Here is a 16,540-nt window from a genome sequence, read left to right as displayed (position 1 = left end):
TATGATGCAATCATGTCAACATGGACCAGAATATCAAAGTAAAGTTGTGAAATCCACTGCCAGAAGACAGCAGAGCAATCGCACGTTGTACCCACCATCACATTTCAAACTATGAAAAAGTTCACATTTTGGTAAAAATCTCATCCACTTTTAAAACTTTTAAACTTTAGCAGCCTTAAACATAGCACACCAATTACAAAGACACACTTAATTGTGTCTACATATAGTATGTTTCTAGGTGTGTGCTGTATGTATCTAAACTATGTCACGTTCCATTGTATGAATCATTTATGGACAATGTTGTACCACATTTATGAACGTCCACCTACTTTTGACATGTAATGCTACTAACAACAAAGACAAAGTTTATTTCTAGCTTCCAATGCCACCTGTTGGGACTTCTTCCCTGGTTGTGTTTGACTGATTCATGTACTACAGAATTTTCACACAAATACAAAGCAAAAGTATTGTTGCATAATATTGGGACTATGTAAAGGCAATAGAAAAAAATAAACCACACTATATTGTGGGATACAAAGAGCTGCACAGAACACACAACTTGGGCCCTCTGAGAAAAGGAAGTCTCACAGCCACACTCGTAGGATAGGTTGCAATGAAAACTTTGAAGACTTACCTGAGTTTGACGTCAACTTGGATGCTGTCGTTTCTGTGTACTCACATTGTGCTGCCATTTCAGACTTGGGTGCATTTGGTTTCACATCAGCACATCATCTTCTCTTGATGTCTACTCTTTGGTGAATTCCCGTGTGATGAACTTGATGTAAAACTGATGTTCCCTTTCTTGTCAACAAGAAACCCAGGGTAAGGGGTCAGATGGAGATGAATTCTGCCCAGCAAACAAAGGAAGAATCTCTCCTCAGTTTGTGCAGATGAAAGTACAGGTTCCTGAAAGTGAACACGAATATGAGCATTTAAAAGGGCAGAGTAGCATAAGCAGTTGCAGTTCAGGCACTGTATCAACATTTCTTGCTATGGGTTTGGTTGTAGCTTTAGCTGTGACTACAGAAATGGCAGCAAACATAACAGTCAATTTGCATAAACAAACTAGACTAATATATTAAGGTTAGCATCAACAATTAGTTTGTTTGAGTTACCTACCATGGTCATGTTCTTTAGAACATCACAACTTAGAGTAACAATATATTGGCAGCCAAGTGAATGAAAGCAAATAGATCACCTTTTTATCTTGACTAAGAATAAACATGAAATAAATGTATCATTAGGTCAACATACCAGCTGAACTTTTATAAAAGTCTGACACAGCTATCTGCTACAAAGTCTGCTAGTCAGTGGCTTTCTCACATCCAGCCACAGCCATTTACAGCAAAGTGTGTCACTATTCATACTGTGGTCACAGCAAGTTGCTGTTGGGACATTGCCCTACTGCAACAAAGTCAATAAAACATTAGAATTACAAATTAAAGTGATTAAGAGGCTTTCTTTGTTTAGAATGAAATGTGTCTATAAAGCAGCTGTCAAAAGCTTTAATTTTACATGTTTGAACATTTCATTACACCTGTAGCAGGGGTTGCTTGAGTTTGCTCACCTGAAGCATTTGGCCACTGTGACACTACAGTACAGTGATGACATGTTGGCTGATACTTTGAGGAAAAGCAGCTCAGACAAGAATAACTTATCCTATCTGACGTAGAGCAGCGACACAGCACTGAACAAACAAGAACCCGAAAAAGTTTACAACCACTCTTTATATACCCTTGGACTAGCTAATTGGGACCAAACCACTGGGGGGTTGCTCGCAACATAGGCCACATAAAGACAGAACATTTAGCCAAGGTTTACAGTTTGAACAACTGTGTTCACAAAAAACACAGCAAGTATGCAGAGGAACACCCGTGTAACATCTACCTCAAGGAAAAATCATCTTTGTCAAAAAACAAAAAACAAACATGGACTCTTCCCCCCTCTCCGCCAACATGGTAGAACCAGAAAGTATAAACAGACGACTGACGTCCTGCAGACTCTTTTGCCGGAGATGTCGAGGTGGGCAACAATGAGAAAACACTTTGATGCAGTGCCAGCGTTCCGTTTTGTATCAATATTTTTTGTTTCTAAGATTGACTTTAGAACTTACCTCAGGTAAGGATTTAACGTCCTGCTTCAACAGGTAAGTTACCTGTTGAAGCAGGACGTTAAATCGTGGTGGATCCCGCCGGAAATAAGACCCGCCTCCTTACGTCTTTCAAAATAAGATTAAACTTGCTCTAAACCTCCAAGAACATGTAGCCTATAATGCCACATAGCGTTGGCAAATCGTTTTGAGATCGCAAACTGATAATTTACGCGATTACTACACCCAAACTAATGAGAACAAACGGTTTTACAAGTTACTAGCCTAGTATGATAAGTCACTGAATACTGACGTCATCAAATGCGTGAGATGCGTGCGAAAAAAAATGGCGGGAAAAACCTGATTTGACTGATGCTCCTGTATTATGTGTTCATGTTCAGTGGTTGATTTCTCAGTAAACTAACATTATATTTTTATTTGTGGACGTGCTCTTGTCTTGTCCCTCACTTGAACGTCTCTTTCACACACAGCATTTCAGAGGAAGGAGGAAATGTAGCCTAACAAAGGAGGGCATTTAAATACAATGTTACAACATGGAGGCCTACACATTGTATCCATCTTGGGCTGGGATTTGAGGTTTCACAGGCCTTGCCGCACATTTTGTTTTACCAATTAACCATGCATTGTGTGTGTCATTGTTTGTAATACTTTGGATTTTTTTTTTTTTTTCAAGTTGCCCCAAGCTGTACTTTGATGCCAGGGTGGTGCTGAGACATGCAGCTCAGATACTGCCATTTTTATTTTATTTTTTATATTGCATTTTCTAAAAAACTACCCTTCAGACATAAGGGTAGGGTGACAGAGTGGAATTACTTGCCTTTTTTTTCTTTTTCATGTGTCTGATCTCTCCTGATAGACATCAACGTTTTGGAAATTAAAACGTTGATGTCTATCAGGCTACTGTAGCACAGCACTGACCAAATGTCTTACGATAGGGTCACATCAAACATCAGTTTTCATTGATATAGCCTAAATATTTAAAATCTGTGGTGTAGTCTATAGATTTTGTGTGGCTATTGTTTTATTTCTCTCTTACAGTGTCTTGTGTTGAGTTGTGCCTTTTTCAGAAGATCTTGATAGGCTACCTGATTGGATAATAATACAGTGGGGCTTCTTTTAGCCTATATATTATAGCCTATATTTTTCATACAGGACTTTTTCTTGTTTTGGAGTGTTTTTCCATCATGGTATTGGTGTTTTTACTTGCGTACAGGGCCTGAATATGTCATAAACAGCAAAGCACATATGGTTAGGGTTTTTCTTGATCACAGGCAACAAAAAATACAACATCTACTAAAGCGCCCTGCCTATGAGGCTACTGCAACAAAGAGACCCAGGGCCCTGCATGCAACATCTTTGAGCACAGTTTGACCATGGCTGAGTTTCTGTAGTCAACCACTGGTCGAAGATTTCCAGTGAAATAAATTATTCTAGGATGGAAGATATTAACCTATCCTTTTACCTAGAAGCACAAATATTTTTTCTAAATGGGGATAAATGCACATCAGCTAGAGAATTTAATAATGTGAACTTGTAATCAGAAAAATTGTGTGGGTGAGATGACAATCATAGTATCTTCTAAAGGTGATGGTTTCTCTGGTGTTAGAACTGTCTAAAATGTCTCCCTGTTGGTTTTTGAGTTTCTCGTGCTTTTTAATGGCACTTGCATGAGTTAAATAATGAAACACCTGTAGATATGGATTATTCCAGTGGCTGTCCACTATGATGTCCTTTGGATAATGCATTTTTCGTAATAGCAAAAGTCTGGAGTTTAACCGTCATTAAAGCAAGTCATTTTGTTCTAATTTAAGTGATTTGAAAATTCTTTCCTCCCCTTAGTCTATTTTTACTCCTGTTTTCACAAAATAATGGAGTTTTTGTATTCCATTTTATGAGCAGCCTCAGGGCAGCACTGTGTTCACATACTCACAAATGAAGTCCACTGTTATATTATGAAGTTATTTGCAATTTCATTTGTTGCACATGCAAATCAAAACATCAACATTGGAAATTTCTACCTGGTATTTCTCAGTGTTACAAAAGACGTGTTTGATTAGATGTGAGATTTGGAGACTGTGATGCATTTGTGTGCAGACCAACTAAATGAAACACTTGCTTTGTACAGTACTTGCCCACCAAAGACAGTGCTGACCATTGTTTACACCTCTCAACTTTTGCTTCATGATGTTTTTTTTGGGGATTTTTGTTTAAAGTGACATTTATTTTTTGCATTTTGAGAGCTATTTTCTTAGGCTACACAACACCCCATTCACAGAGGCATTTTGGACTGAACCAACATCCTTGCAATTATTGACCATTAATCTGTGATCAACCGCCTGTGTTACAGCCAACCCAGTAGCCTACCACATGTTGGGCTGGCTGGAATGAAAAACAACAAATCATCACAATAACAGAAGATCTATGCAATATTGCATATCTTATAGGCTACCATGTTTGCATGCATCTATGTAACGAAGTGCATCTGATAGGAAAATATTATGTAGGCTAAGTCATGTTTGACTGTACCTTTCAGCAACTACTCTCAAGTGTTAAACAAATCATTATAGGCAGTATGGCTTCTTTTAAAGTGTCACTTTAAGATTAAAAGAACACAGTGTACTTCAATCAAGTGCCCAGCTCAAACTCTATGTTCACAAGTTGTTTTCACCACCCATGAGGGCTGGTTAATAAAACTAACATCTATCCATGTGCACATGAGACTTATGCTTCAGTTCAAACATGATATCGCTGTCATTTTGTGTGCCACATCACAAACAGATCAGATTCAGGTGAAGGCCTAATGCCGCTCATATTCCCTGTACCCTCCTGCTGCTGCTGCTGCTGCTGCTGCTGCGTTCAGGGACACTCCCCCATCTTGGCTCACACACCCTCCGTCTAAAGACAGGAGGACCGCTGACCTGCTGCCAGAGGCTGTCGGAACCGGACAACACCGCTTCAGAGGTAAATCCGTCTACTGCAAAACACTGAACTGTTATTCGTCTTCTTCTCTGTCCTGTTGTTATGTGACTTCGTTTGCAGAAACAGAGTCGGGACAGAGGGGAACTAAGTTAGCAGCAGCAGCAGCAGCAGCAGCAGCTGTGTGTGATGAACTGTGGGCTGCTACGGTGCTGCTAACGTTACCTGCTAGCGGTTAGCTGCCCGGGGTTAGCTCGTATCACGGCGGTGCTAACGCTGCCAGTAAACAGGCTGCCTGGATGTAGTGTTTGAGTGTTTGAAGAAGTTATTTATTCAGGAGACGCTGGTTTCTAGCAGCGACATTAGAGGCCTCCCCTGCCGATACGTCAAATGTTCCCCCCGGAGGCAGAGGGAAGTTGTTAACTTTGCTAACTTAAGTTAGCAGCGGTGTCCATGATGGTAACTAGTTAAAGTTGTGCACACAAAAAAATGTCCAAATGAATTGCATAGATGGCATAAGGACAGTGGAACAAGTCGAGTTATTATTAATAGTAGCCGTTCAAAGAGTTGTGTTGGAGTTGATAACATAGTTTGTGTGTGGCAGACTTCCTCAGTGCAAGTTGATGGCTGAGTGTAACTCGACTCAAAACAGGTAGGACACGTAGCTCCAGATAGTGCAGTGTTATACAAGAGTCCTGCAGTAAACCTTACCTACGGCTATAAGGTTTGGCTTTTTGATGAGCTTTTAAGAAGAATCTTCAAGAGCATATTGAGAGAAATGCTCAACGTCTCTTAAACAGCTTTGTAAAAAACAAACAAAACAAAAAACAATCTTAACCATTCACATGAACATAACTTTAATGAAGGCAGCAGGCTATTTATTGCAAGGCTGCTGTATTTCAGATTTAGCTTCATGTAGGCTACCTAATAAGATGCTGACTCTATATTCATGATGGTCACTGTTGTCAACAGGTGGAGAGATAATCTGTGAGAGAAAATAAGAGGACGGTCCCAGTAACACAATATCCTACACTCCCTCATCAACAACATGGGGGCCCTTGTCTCACGGTGGAGGGTTTGTATTTACTCTTTTATACTTTATGCTGTTGTTACATAAATTACATTATTGCACATTAGTTGGCAAACACAAAGTTTGTTTATCTTTATAGTCATGTTTATGTTTAATAAGCCCTCACATGTAGCAGGACACAAATAACTCTACCTCACCATAAACTAGATTTACATCACAATTCACATGTTATGATAATACAGCTGTAAGCAAGCACAGACTAAATGAATTGTACAACTAATAACGGAAGGACGCACATGATGACATGTGAGCAAAATGCAAAAGTGGGAAGATGAAACAGGAAGTTTCCAGATCCTTTCAAAACACAAAGAGGACTGTTGTTGTAGCAAATGTAATGTTTTATTCACTCTGACTGAGATTTCAAAATGTTTGTCTTGCAGGCTAAACCATCCACTGTAGAGATTTTGGAAGGAATCGATAAGGTACGCGTACCCAAATGTTTCCACATAGATTGCACAAAGGGTTGTTTTGAAGTCTCTAAATCACATATTAGTTTTACATTATTAAGTTTTCCCAAGTAACAAGCTATAAAATATCATAACAAATCTGAGCTCTGTAGTTTTACCTTGTGTAGTGCACCTGTGCACAATAAAAGTAAGTTGTTTAGTAATTCATTCTTTTGTCATCAAAGACAAAACTATATTTATTTATTTTCACATGAAGTGTGTGGATAATATCGTGAGATGGGAAAATGCCTCAAGGAAGGAATTCAATAATACATTTTTGCCTTATTATTTTATACCGTTTATTTTAAAAGATATGCTACACTTTACAACAGATCTCTTGACATCACCTCAGACTGCAGTCAGTCAGTTAGTACAGTCAAATGAGGCATTATAAGTAGAAACTGGCCAGAGGTATCTGACATGCTGGACATGTATATATGCATATTATTTTTATAACATGCCGAAATATAGGAAAAGGTATGGGGGTCAAATCGTTGGTGCTCAGTGACCACTTAGGCCTGATTTTAAAATAGAAACAAAGCGGTTGAGGTTGTGTTGTGTAAGCATGAATCTTCTGACTATAAAACCGACGTGTCATTGATCTCTAAATCAGCTCTTCATTTGCTGAGTGATGAAGCTTAGTGCTCTTCTACAGTTATGCATGTGTAAGGCTATTTTCAGCACCTGTCCTTGGTGCAAGAGACACTATACATACACTGAAGAGGTCAGGTGGCTTTGAAGTTGGGAATACATGAGACTCGGATGCAGTTGTTTCTTCTAGGCAAATTCAGTAATTTCTCACAACAATATGATTTGAATGTACAGATTTTTCATGTGCACAACTACACTGCAATTGTACAACCATGTTATACAATGCAACGCTAAATATAGGGGATCAGTTTATCCAGGGCTTAGAGTGACAGACACACATGTTACAGAACCATAGTAAGAGTCGATCCTATTCTGTGCACAAGCTATTTTTGGATGGGGTGACCGGCACTTAAAGTGGTGGTGTAAGATTTCCATTTTAAAGATAAGCAGGTCATTTGCTAATTATGAAATGATAATGAATCGCACAAATAAATTGTCTGTACATAGCCTGAAATGACAAATGCACGCCAAGTCATATTTAGTAATCAGACTTATTAATAAGCAAAAAGCAATAAACTGTGTATGACTAACCTGCAGACTACCGTTCACATGTGTGAAGGTAAAATGTTCAATACTTGTTTTGGAATAAATAAACATCAAAGCATCATCATATACATTTTCCTAAAACTGACTATTAATTTCTGAAGTAACACCCAATCCAAAAAGGAATCTGCGAAAGAAACTTTTTCATGTATTTGCAATTACTTTGACGTTTTAGGAATGTGTTTGTACAAATTTAACAAGCATTTCTTTTCAACAGGATATACAGATCTTTGAAGACTATAGTGAGAAGTATCAAAGGCAGCTGAAGATATGGGTTGGGCGACTGCTTCTCTACTCGTCTCTGCTCTACTTGATGACATGTGTAGTTGTGTATTTCTGGTACCTGCCTGCAAAGTTAATGGAACGGCTTATATTGTCTCTTCCCTTCTTAATATTTCCCCTATTGTAAGTATACAAGTTAATCAAGCACTTAATTTGCCAAATATGCCTAAAAAAATAACCAAATAACCATAATTTTCTTTTCCCTCTAGAGTGTGGTTACTGCGTAAAGTGCTCATAGTTTTTTTCTCACGAAGAACTGAAAGAAATAGTAAGGGCCTTTTTTTTGCTATTGATACATACAAAACTAAAACTTTTGCACATGTTGAATCTTAACAAACTTTTTTCTTTTCTTTTTTTCAGATGACAAATTACAGGATCTTAAAGCACAAAAAAGGAAAATAGTAAGTGACATTTTCATATTTTTCTAGTTGTTGGTTTACCCTCAAGTTTGATCTATAGATTTTCTTTGCTTTCTAGTTGAAAGACTTGACCCAAATGTGAGTGTCGACTTTGAAATAGCCCCCTGTATTGTTCAAAACAAAACATAATGTTGAGTTTTAGCATCAACATTATTATGATGATGTTTGTGTATTGTGGTTTAAAGGCTCAGGCATACACCATTTTAGCAGTCTAAAAAAATAATTTTCATGCTACGAAAATGCAATGCTTCAAGAGCACCATGATTCTTTTCACATGTCAGGGGACACATTAGAGGAGGAAATAGCTCATTTGAATTTCACTACTATATTAAATGTTTTTGTATTCTCATTAACGTGTTATGGAACCCATGGGTAGATCAATTAATACATGTATAATTCAAATGTAATCATTGAATGAAAAACAAAGTATTTTCTTAAACAAGTTTCTCTCTGGTATGAAGATACGCCTCATGTAGCAAATATGAAACAGTTAGTCAGGTGATAATGTCTCATCAAAACAGTTAAAGACAATAGGGTCCTATCAAAGTTAGAAATAAGCACGTCATATTAATTTCTTTCTGTTTTATATTATTAAGATGCACGGTGTCACTCAGAGCAGCACTAGTAGCCATAAACTGGAAAAATTGCATTGTATCTTTTGACTTGTCACTTTTAGCTCTTCCTGCACATCACAGATCTTAAACTCTCAGATGTCCTTGAAATCACTTTTAAGCTTGAGAGAACTGCAAAGTAACATTTCAAAAAGAAATTGTCATCCATTTGTGGCATTTTGCTAGAAGATACTTGCTGATCTAATCTTACTAATCCAGACAGAATTTGATTGGTACAGTGACTTAACCCAGTAAACCACTCTGCTAATGTCACTTTAATTAATAGCATTTAGTGCAGGAAAGAAATAAATCTGAGAAATTGCTTGTCATCCTCTGTCAAGTCTAATAACTTTCAATAATTAGGGCTGATGGATTTTCACACTCTCCATTATCGAAGTAGTGAATGTAATTATTCTTCATATTATATGTAAACATTTAGAAATGTTTGGTACTTACGTTAAATGAAGATGTACAGAAGTTCCTGTTGCCTTTTTCTCAATCATGTTTATTTGTAACGTTATGGTAGATGATTGTGGAATATTCATGTGTGTTTTATGAGAGGCATATTAATTACATTAGGTGATCAGCTAATTACATGGCAATAGAGTTGCTGTTACTTAGGAATAATCTCTCTGTAACATGTATTGGAAAATAAAATTGATCTACTATGATGTAATGCCTTTTCATGCCTGTCTGTTCTCCAGCTTGAAGAAGTTATGGAAACTGAGACATACAAAAACGCCAAGATGATTCTGGAGAGATTCGATCCTGATTCCAAGAAAAATATTGTGAGTTATTTAGTTTGTTCTTTGTAATATCAATATGTACTTGTCTATATGTGTTGTATTCATGTCTGTAACTGTATTTATACTTGCTCATGCCCTCTTTTGTTGTCTTTGTGAAGGAGATGGAATCCACTCCGGTTGGACCTCAGATGACTCCAAAACCAGGACAAGGTAACGCTGCATCTTGAAGAAGACAGCATTAATTTCTCCTCTGCCATTTCATATGTACCACTGTGAAGCAACCTGCTCTGTTTTCTGTGTCAGAGCTCCGCCAGCGCAATGTCATCCCAAAGACCCCAGTGATGGTGAATCCTGCCGCTGCTGCCCGCCCTCCTCTTGCCTCTGGGCCCACCTATCCTGGACGATCTGCCCACTCTGCTCCAGGTGGACCCCCAGAGAGGGGCCTGTCGGCTATAGCCGCTCAGCAGAGCTTGATGAGGAGGCCCGTGACCCCTGGAACACCTGTTCCAGGAGTTGGTGAGTTACCTGCACACAGGGGGACCACATCATAATGTGGTCGATTAAGGTGTGATTTACTCTTCCCTGGCTCTGTGTCCCAGTTGCTCTAGACTCAGCGGTGTGTGTTGTCAGCAGGGGTGCTATATGTTATACAGTAGTTGTAACGGTTAATTGTATTAATGCTTTTTTCGAAAATCTTACTAAATGGTTCAACCTTTCTCAAATGCGGGTATAATTGTGAACAAATAAAAAAAAAAAGGTAGCAGCTTTTGACACAGTCTTTTACAGTATTTACCTGGAGAATATGATTCTCATGCATTACTACATCTGTGAATGATTTTAAAGATTTCAAAGCCAGCCGGCAAACAGGATGCAAAACTTTCCATAGAACAGTTGTTGTATATGGAAGACATCTGTGGAGTGTAGAGGTATTGAATATTCAATACAAATTATTTCTGGACTATGAACACTCAATAGAAGATGCAAATAAGTACAAACAGTAAAGGAAATGTGCTCCTAGAGGAAGCTGCATGCTGTAATTGCCATGTGGAATGCCAACTGTGAGGTATGCACGAAGCAGGATTACATTAACTGTGATTAATTAGCCAGACCTGCGTTTGTTCTCTGGGCAATGGTGTTGGAATCTCACTAAATGTCTTTTAATGCTTGGTGAAATTGCCTTTGGCATTGGGAGCACCTCACAAATGGTTTACATGACTTGATGTTATCACCTGCTTCTGTTGAAAATTGAAAGTGAAAAGCAATTTGATACAAAGAGTCACCACAGAGTTTCCATATGTTGGTAAATTAATAACCAGCAGGATACTGAGACTCTGCCAAGTCTCACAGAAATGACCAGTCATCTTCCTATGATTGCTCTTGATGTTAGATTATATTAATTACCACGCACCGACACAGCAGGGATTCTGGACGTGCTTTGCAAGTGAGATCCAGTGTAAAGTCATTAAGAGAAAGGAGCAGGTTTTTGTAAAAATTCATCACGGTTTGTGCAGTAAACTGTGAATCTGGGGCGCACTGCTTCACAGAGCCTTTTACTGTAAGCAGGACTGTTTATTGCATTTTTTTTATTCAAGACTGCCGACTGTGTCTAACAGGCATTGATGTTGTGCTATTACAGGGATGCATCCACCAGGTCCACCCCTGGCCAGACCCGTTTTCCCAAGGGAAAGAGGCGCCATGGACAGAGTCATTGAGTATCTTGTTGGAGATGGGCCTCAGAACAGGTACACGACCCCTGTTCTTATACAAAGACAATCTCTTGTCAGGAATATATTTACATGCAGAGTCCATTCGCATTCACTAGTTTCTTATGCATCATACATAAAATGCTATAATTGTGGAATACCTAATATGACTTTATAAATGACAATTTCTCGAACTGTGATAATGCATTTGATATCTTAAAAGTAACTTAATTCCACTTCTGTTCAGTTAGAGCTGTGGGTTGCATTATTGTATTTATCAATAAAAAAAGATTGTTTATGTAATATGATGCCACTGTACTCTATGCTGTCCTCACTGGATCGTCTTTCCTCCCTCACAGATACGCTCTCATATGTCAGCAGTGTCTGTCCCATAACGGCATGGCATTAAAAGAGGAATTTGAATACATCGGTAAGACTTTGAAAAACACAACACTCTTTGTCAGTCTCCATCAAACACTGTGCCTTCATTTGCCCTCTAGCATTTGGCAGTGTAGTATATCATATGGCTCTTAAATGCCTCTGCCACCACCGACCCCTGTAAGCAAAAACAGCTGAAGATTGAATATGCAAACCAGTGCTACACATCAATCTGAAGTGTTTATGCATCTCAGGCGTTTTTTGTCATTGGTTCATATTCATGTATATTAATCCATGTCTGTTTGAGAATGTATTAGTGAGGTGACATAAACTATACGTATGGTGTTTTATTTGTGTTGTTTCAGCCTTCCGTTGTGCGTATTGTTATTTCTTGAACCCCGCGAGAAAGACCAGACCTCAGGCACCCAGGCTCCCCGAGGTTACTGGTGAAATGAAGATGTCACCTGAGACACCCCTACCATCGTCTGAAGTAGATGATGGCCAGTCTGCTTTAGGTAATAATGATACTCGAGTACCACACAAGGAATATACCTCTAAATTGTAATGGCCATGCATGTAATCAGATGTTAATGCGTAGGGTTAGAGTTAATTTAAGGAATTAATACAACAATTTCTTCTTCCTTATTTATTTTTTGACTCATTTGAAATGCATGCAAATCTAAACAGAAATATTTTTTGTTTAATTATCAGGGAAATCCAAGCTCTCTGATGCATCTGCTGAAACAGACACCCAGGAACCAGGCACAACAACGCCCGAGTCCAATTCTGTGTCAGACGGCCAAAGCACCCCCGAGTCGCAAGACCTGCCCGCTGAGAAATCTGACGGAGAGCAAGATTTGTCTGCAATGGAAGTGGAATGAAATGCTGGCGTAGTGACTTCAACACAAGGCAGGCTGGAACTTTATTTTGTCTTTGAACAAACACGATAACTTTAAGTAGCTGCCGTAAGTTTGAATAACACGGTTGATGAACCAGCAGCTGATTTTCAACTTACAGTACACAATGCCCTTTCTTTTCAGAATTGTTTTTATAGTCCTAGCAATAGTAATGAATTGAGCCACAGAGCACTAGTATTTAGTAGCAATTGCCAAACATGTCTTTCTAGTAAAGATTACATGTCCTGCCCATTTTGATAACATCTTATTGATAGCAATGAGGATGATACTAAATTGGGTTGTTTTTGATGTAGTATAGGGAAAGTCTTTTTCCATGTTTCTTTTCCATATTTTATTGGTTTTGGACTGAATTCTTACATCTATGTGGGTTAACAGGAAACTGCAGAAACAAAACATGAAATATTTTGTGGGAAAATAAATTTTTATTTATGGGGAATTATTTATAAATATTTTTCTACATTGCAGTGCCTTTCATTACCATGTTGACTGGGGTTCTCTCTAGCACAGTGGTGCTAATAAACTGTTTACACACCCATGGTACCATAATAGGAATGCACTTACAGTATGTATTTATTATTGAAAGGGAGAAGATTTATGTCGGTACTGTGCACCTGCTTTAAGTGCCTTTTTATATTTTAAGCCTCTGCCTCATAGTATTGTCGATACATCATATTTACATATAGACAATAAAGTCATTTAACTGTTTTCAGTCTTATGTGACAGTATCTGCTGAATGTCTGAATTCTATTCTGTATAAATAATATTAAATAAAAATTTGACAACATCTGCGTACACGTGCTCAGGATCACAGTCATTTTATATGATGCATGAAAACACAATTGATCACTGCAAGATTTTCAAAAGTAATTCTGCATTAACATTAAAATATGAATAGACTAACCTGTAAATAGCCATGCTGACAGCAGCCCGCCTTTATTCCTGTTACTGGTGTTGTGTGTTTTAAATTGGTGCCCCTTTCCTTTGTCCAGTGTCTCACCACGGAGCATGTTTAAACAGTCCATTTTCATTAGCAGGCCAATTTTAGCTTGTGATCATTTTATTTTAGCTCATTGATCATTTCAGACAGCGTAAGATAATGGTGCTGACGCAGAGCCCGGCCGGTCTTGATTGCTTGACCCTCTTCATTTGCAACAAGAAAAGTCATTGTGGCTACAGATCTGTTCCCTGCCATCACATAACCCTTCTCCCCTGAAGATACACCATAAACTATTGGTGAGGTGAGGTCAACACCTCACATCTTCCATGGGTCTTGATAATGTATGTTTACAGAGACATGACCTCCTGGGCCTTGTAATGCATCAATGTGACACCGACAGTAACGCCTGATTCCACCGCATGCTGTTTGAGGTTGACCTCTGACTAGAGCCAAACAGGGAAAAAAAATGGGACATCAATAGGACAATGTTTGGATGTTTTCACACCATTGGGAGGTTGTTGAGTATACATAGGCTGCACATGTGCATCATCATAAGTAATATATCACAAAAGATCTCTGTGCTGTATGTTTGAGTAATATTTTTTGATCCTTCAGCACTGAATCATTTCTTGACAGTTTGTAGTTTATAGTCAGAGGAATTATTATATGTGTGGGAGGTTTTCAGCTCTATAACAACATTTTGTTTTTTGTTTGGCTTTTTTCTCCCCCTCTGTACAATGCTTGAAGAATTTCAGACACATAGAAAAATCACAGAGATTTGGAGGTTACTCAGGAACAAAAGTAAAATGTATTCTTGGCTATAGTTAAACCGCTTTGCCTTTGAAGGTATTACATTTACTCTGCTACTAGCGTTTGTATAGTGACATGATTTTATCCAGTCAGAAACAGAAGACTGTTATTGGGACAGTCAATATATAGGATGGCCCTTCAACTCTCTTATCGGGATGTTTACACTGTTGTCATAGTCTGCACCTAATTGGCTATCATCTCAACCTATTACGTGAACAATACAAAGAAATACTCGCCATATAATGTGAAAACAAAGGATGCACCCGCTGGCTTTTTGTGTCCCATTGTCCAAACACTCACAGGATTACGTCTGGATTGCTATCATGGAAACACTAATTGATTTTCAAGGATGACAAATGACATACAAAGCCCCAGTGCCAAGGTAATTTTGAGCAAGCGATGAAAATGTACAGTGGGGCTGTCCCAAGGTTCATAGTTCTTTTCATACTCATCTCTCACATGTGCATTGGAGGCCACTTGACTTAAATTTATACTGATCTTTTATTTATACCCAGAAAAAATGGCAGATAAGAAACATAAGTGTTCTTGATATTGTGTTTTGTCATATCTAGCAGCCAAAGATTGAAATCCTGCGAAACAATTTTCTGAAGAAATGAAAGAGCGTGCCCTCCTGAACCCTGGAGGAAAATAACCCCGCGGTGCGAAGCAGAATATGAAACAGAGGCACAGAATAAGTAAAATAGACAAGTGCACCAGGCTTGTCACTTTTCCATTTGCTGCCCCCGAGTGTGAGCACTTCAAAATTCTCCTCATCTCAGCGAAGGCCTTCATCGTTATGCTCTATCTACTGTACTGAATACGAAAAAAGCACCATATCAGACATAGGTAATAAAGAAGGGGGTTTTAAAGATTTACCATGTTTCTGTCAATCATGAAGTACAATGCAACAGGAAGAACAACAAAGTCATAAAGCATGCAGCATAAGCCATTCTGCAGTGGAGACGATGTGGAAAATGCTGAGATGAGTGTCACAGAAACAGTTAACATGGTTGTGATATTAGACATCACCATTGGCTCTTGACAACAGCATCATTACACAGTAATAAGAGCACAATCTCCTTCAGAGAAGCATTAAAATCAAATTAGATTATACAAGAGCTTGGCTTGATGAGCATTCGAGGGGTGATGGTTCTCGAGCAGTGGATCTCCAGGCTATTACTGTGAAACTCTTCAGCTGCTTGGACTTGGAATTGCCACTTGACAAAGTTGAGTGGCTTCGCACAAAAGGTCATCAGCTTCCGAGAAATTAGTTTTTAAAATTCAAGTCATTTGAAGCCTACAGGCCCAGACGGATGGGTTTCCTTTTTTTTCTTCACCCCCATGTTCTATCTGTCAAATCACAAATGAATGCTGCTGAATGCATGATGCCGGCAATAAACCACTGCGCTGTAGTTTATACCAGAGTGACATTCAGGGATCAGAGAGCATTGTCATTCTCTGATCCCTCCTGAACTCATTACACCATTGAGCGATGACATTTGCTTGAGCACAATACGGTTTGACAATTATTACTGCAAACAATCCACTGTTGCACCTTCATTATATATTAAACTAAACAAGAGCTTTTAGAGAGACAACATACGTATGGAAATGTCTATTTCATCACAGTATTAAAAAACTGTCTCGCTTAAAATTGAGTTACTTGCATATCCTGAATTAGATTCCAACACTGTACCAGAATTTATTTTGGCTGTTTGTGCTTTTAATGTTCCTGCTCATGCATAATTTCTGGGCTTGACAATTGATATATTGATTAATTTTATATAGTGCTATGGTGGAACATGCCCTGGGAATCAATAACATAAAAACAAGGTTAACCTAAATTTACAAGTCCTGTCATACGCAGCATAATAATTCAATTACAGAGCAGACTCAAAGCACAAGAGATGACACTTTCTCTGTTTGTTTTTTTGTTTTTTTTGCTGTTTTACTTAAGTATCACATGTTTCTGAGGAAGATG

At 38.5% G+C, this 16,540-nt stretch overlaps 1 protein-coding gene across 1 annotated transcript; it reads left to right on the top strand.

Moving 5' to 3' along the window:
- Positions 1–4,973: 4,973 nt before the first annotated feature.
- On the top strand, positions 4,974–13,589 carry lnpa (limb and neural patterns a). The gene is made up of 13 exons (XM_083996258.1): positions 4,974–5,071; positions 5,999–6,101; positions 6,497–6,538; positions 7,974–8,161; positions 8,248–8,306; positions 8,399–8,439; positions 9,773–9,856; positions 9,973–10,024; positions 10,118–10,330; positions 11,451–11,556; positions 11,877–11,947; positions 12,261–12,410; positions 12,607–13,589. Exons 2-13 carry the CDS (start codon positions 6,075–6,077, stop codon positions 12,774–12,776), a joined length of 1,203 nt encoding a protein of 400 aa, XP_083852384.1. The 5' UTR covers positions 4,974–5,071; positions 5,999–6,074; the 3' UTR covers positions 12,777–13,589.
- The last annotated feature ends 2,951 nt before the right edge of the window (positions 13,590–16,540 follow it).

This window comes from Trachurus trachurus (genome assembly GCF_905171665.1).
Source record: "Trachurus trachurus genome assembly, chromosome: 21".
Lineage (NCBI taxonomy): Eukaryota > Metazoa > Chordata > Actinopteri > Carangiformes > Carangidae > Trachurus > Trachurus trachurus.
The sequence above is the reverse complement of the archived record's forward strand: the minus strand, read 5'-3'. Positions and strand labels throughout refer to the sequence as shown.

Bases quoted from the DNA above. Each gene is read 5' to 3' on its own strand.
- lnpa (XM_083996258.1), top strand. From the start codon at position 6,075: ATGGGGGCCCTTGTCTCACGGTGGAGG. The intron at 6,539-7,973 runs GTACGCGTACCC...TCTTTTCAACAG, and splicing joins TTTTGGAAGGAATCGATAAG to GATATACAGATCTTTGAAGA. The intron at 8,440-9,772 runs GTAAGTGACATT...TCTGTTCTCCAG, and splicing joins AAGCACAAAAAAGGAAAATA to CTTGAAGAAGTTATGGAAAC.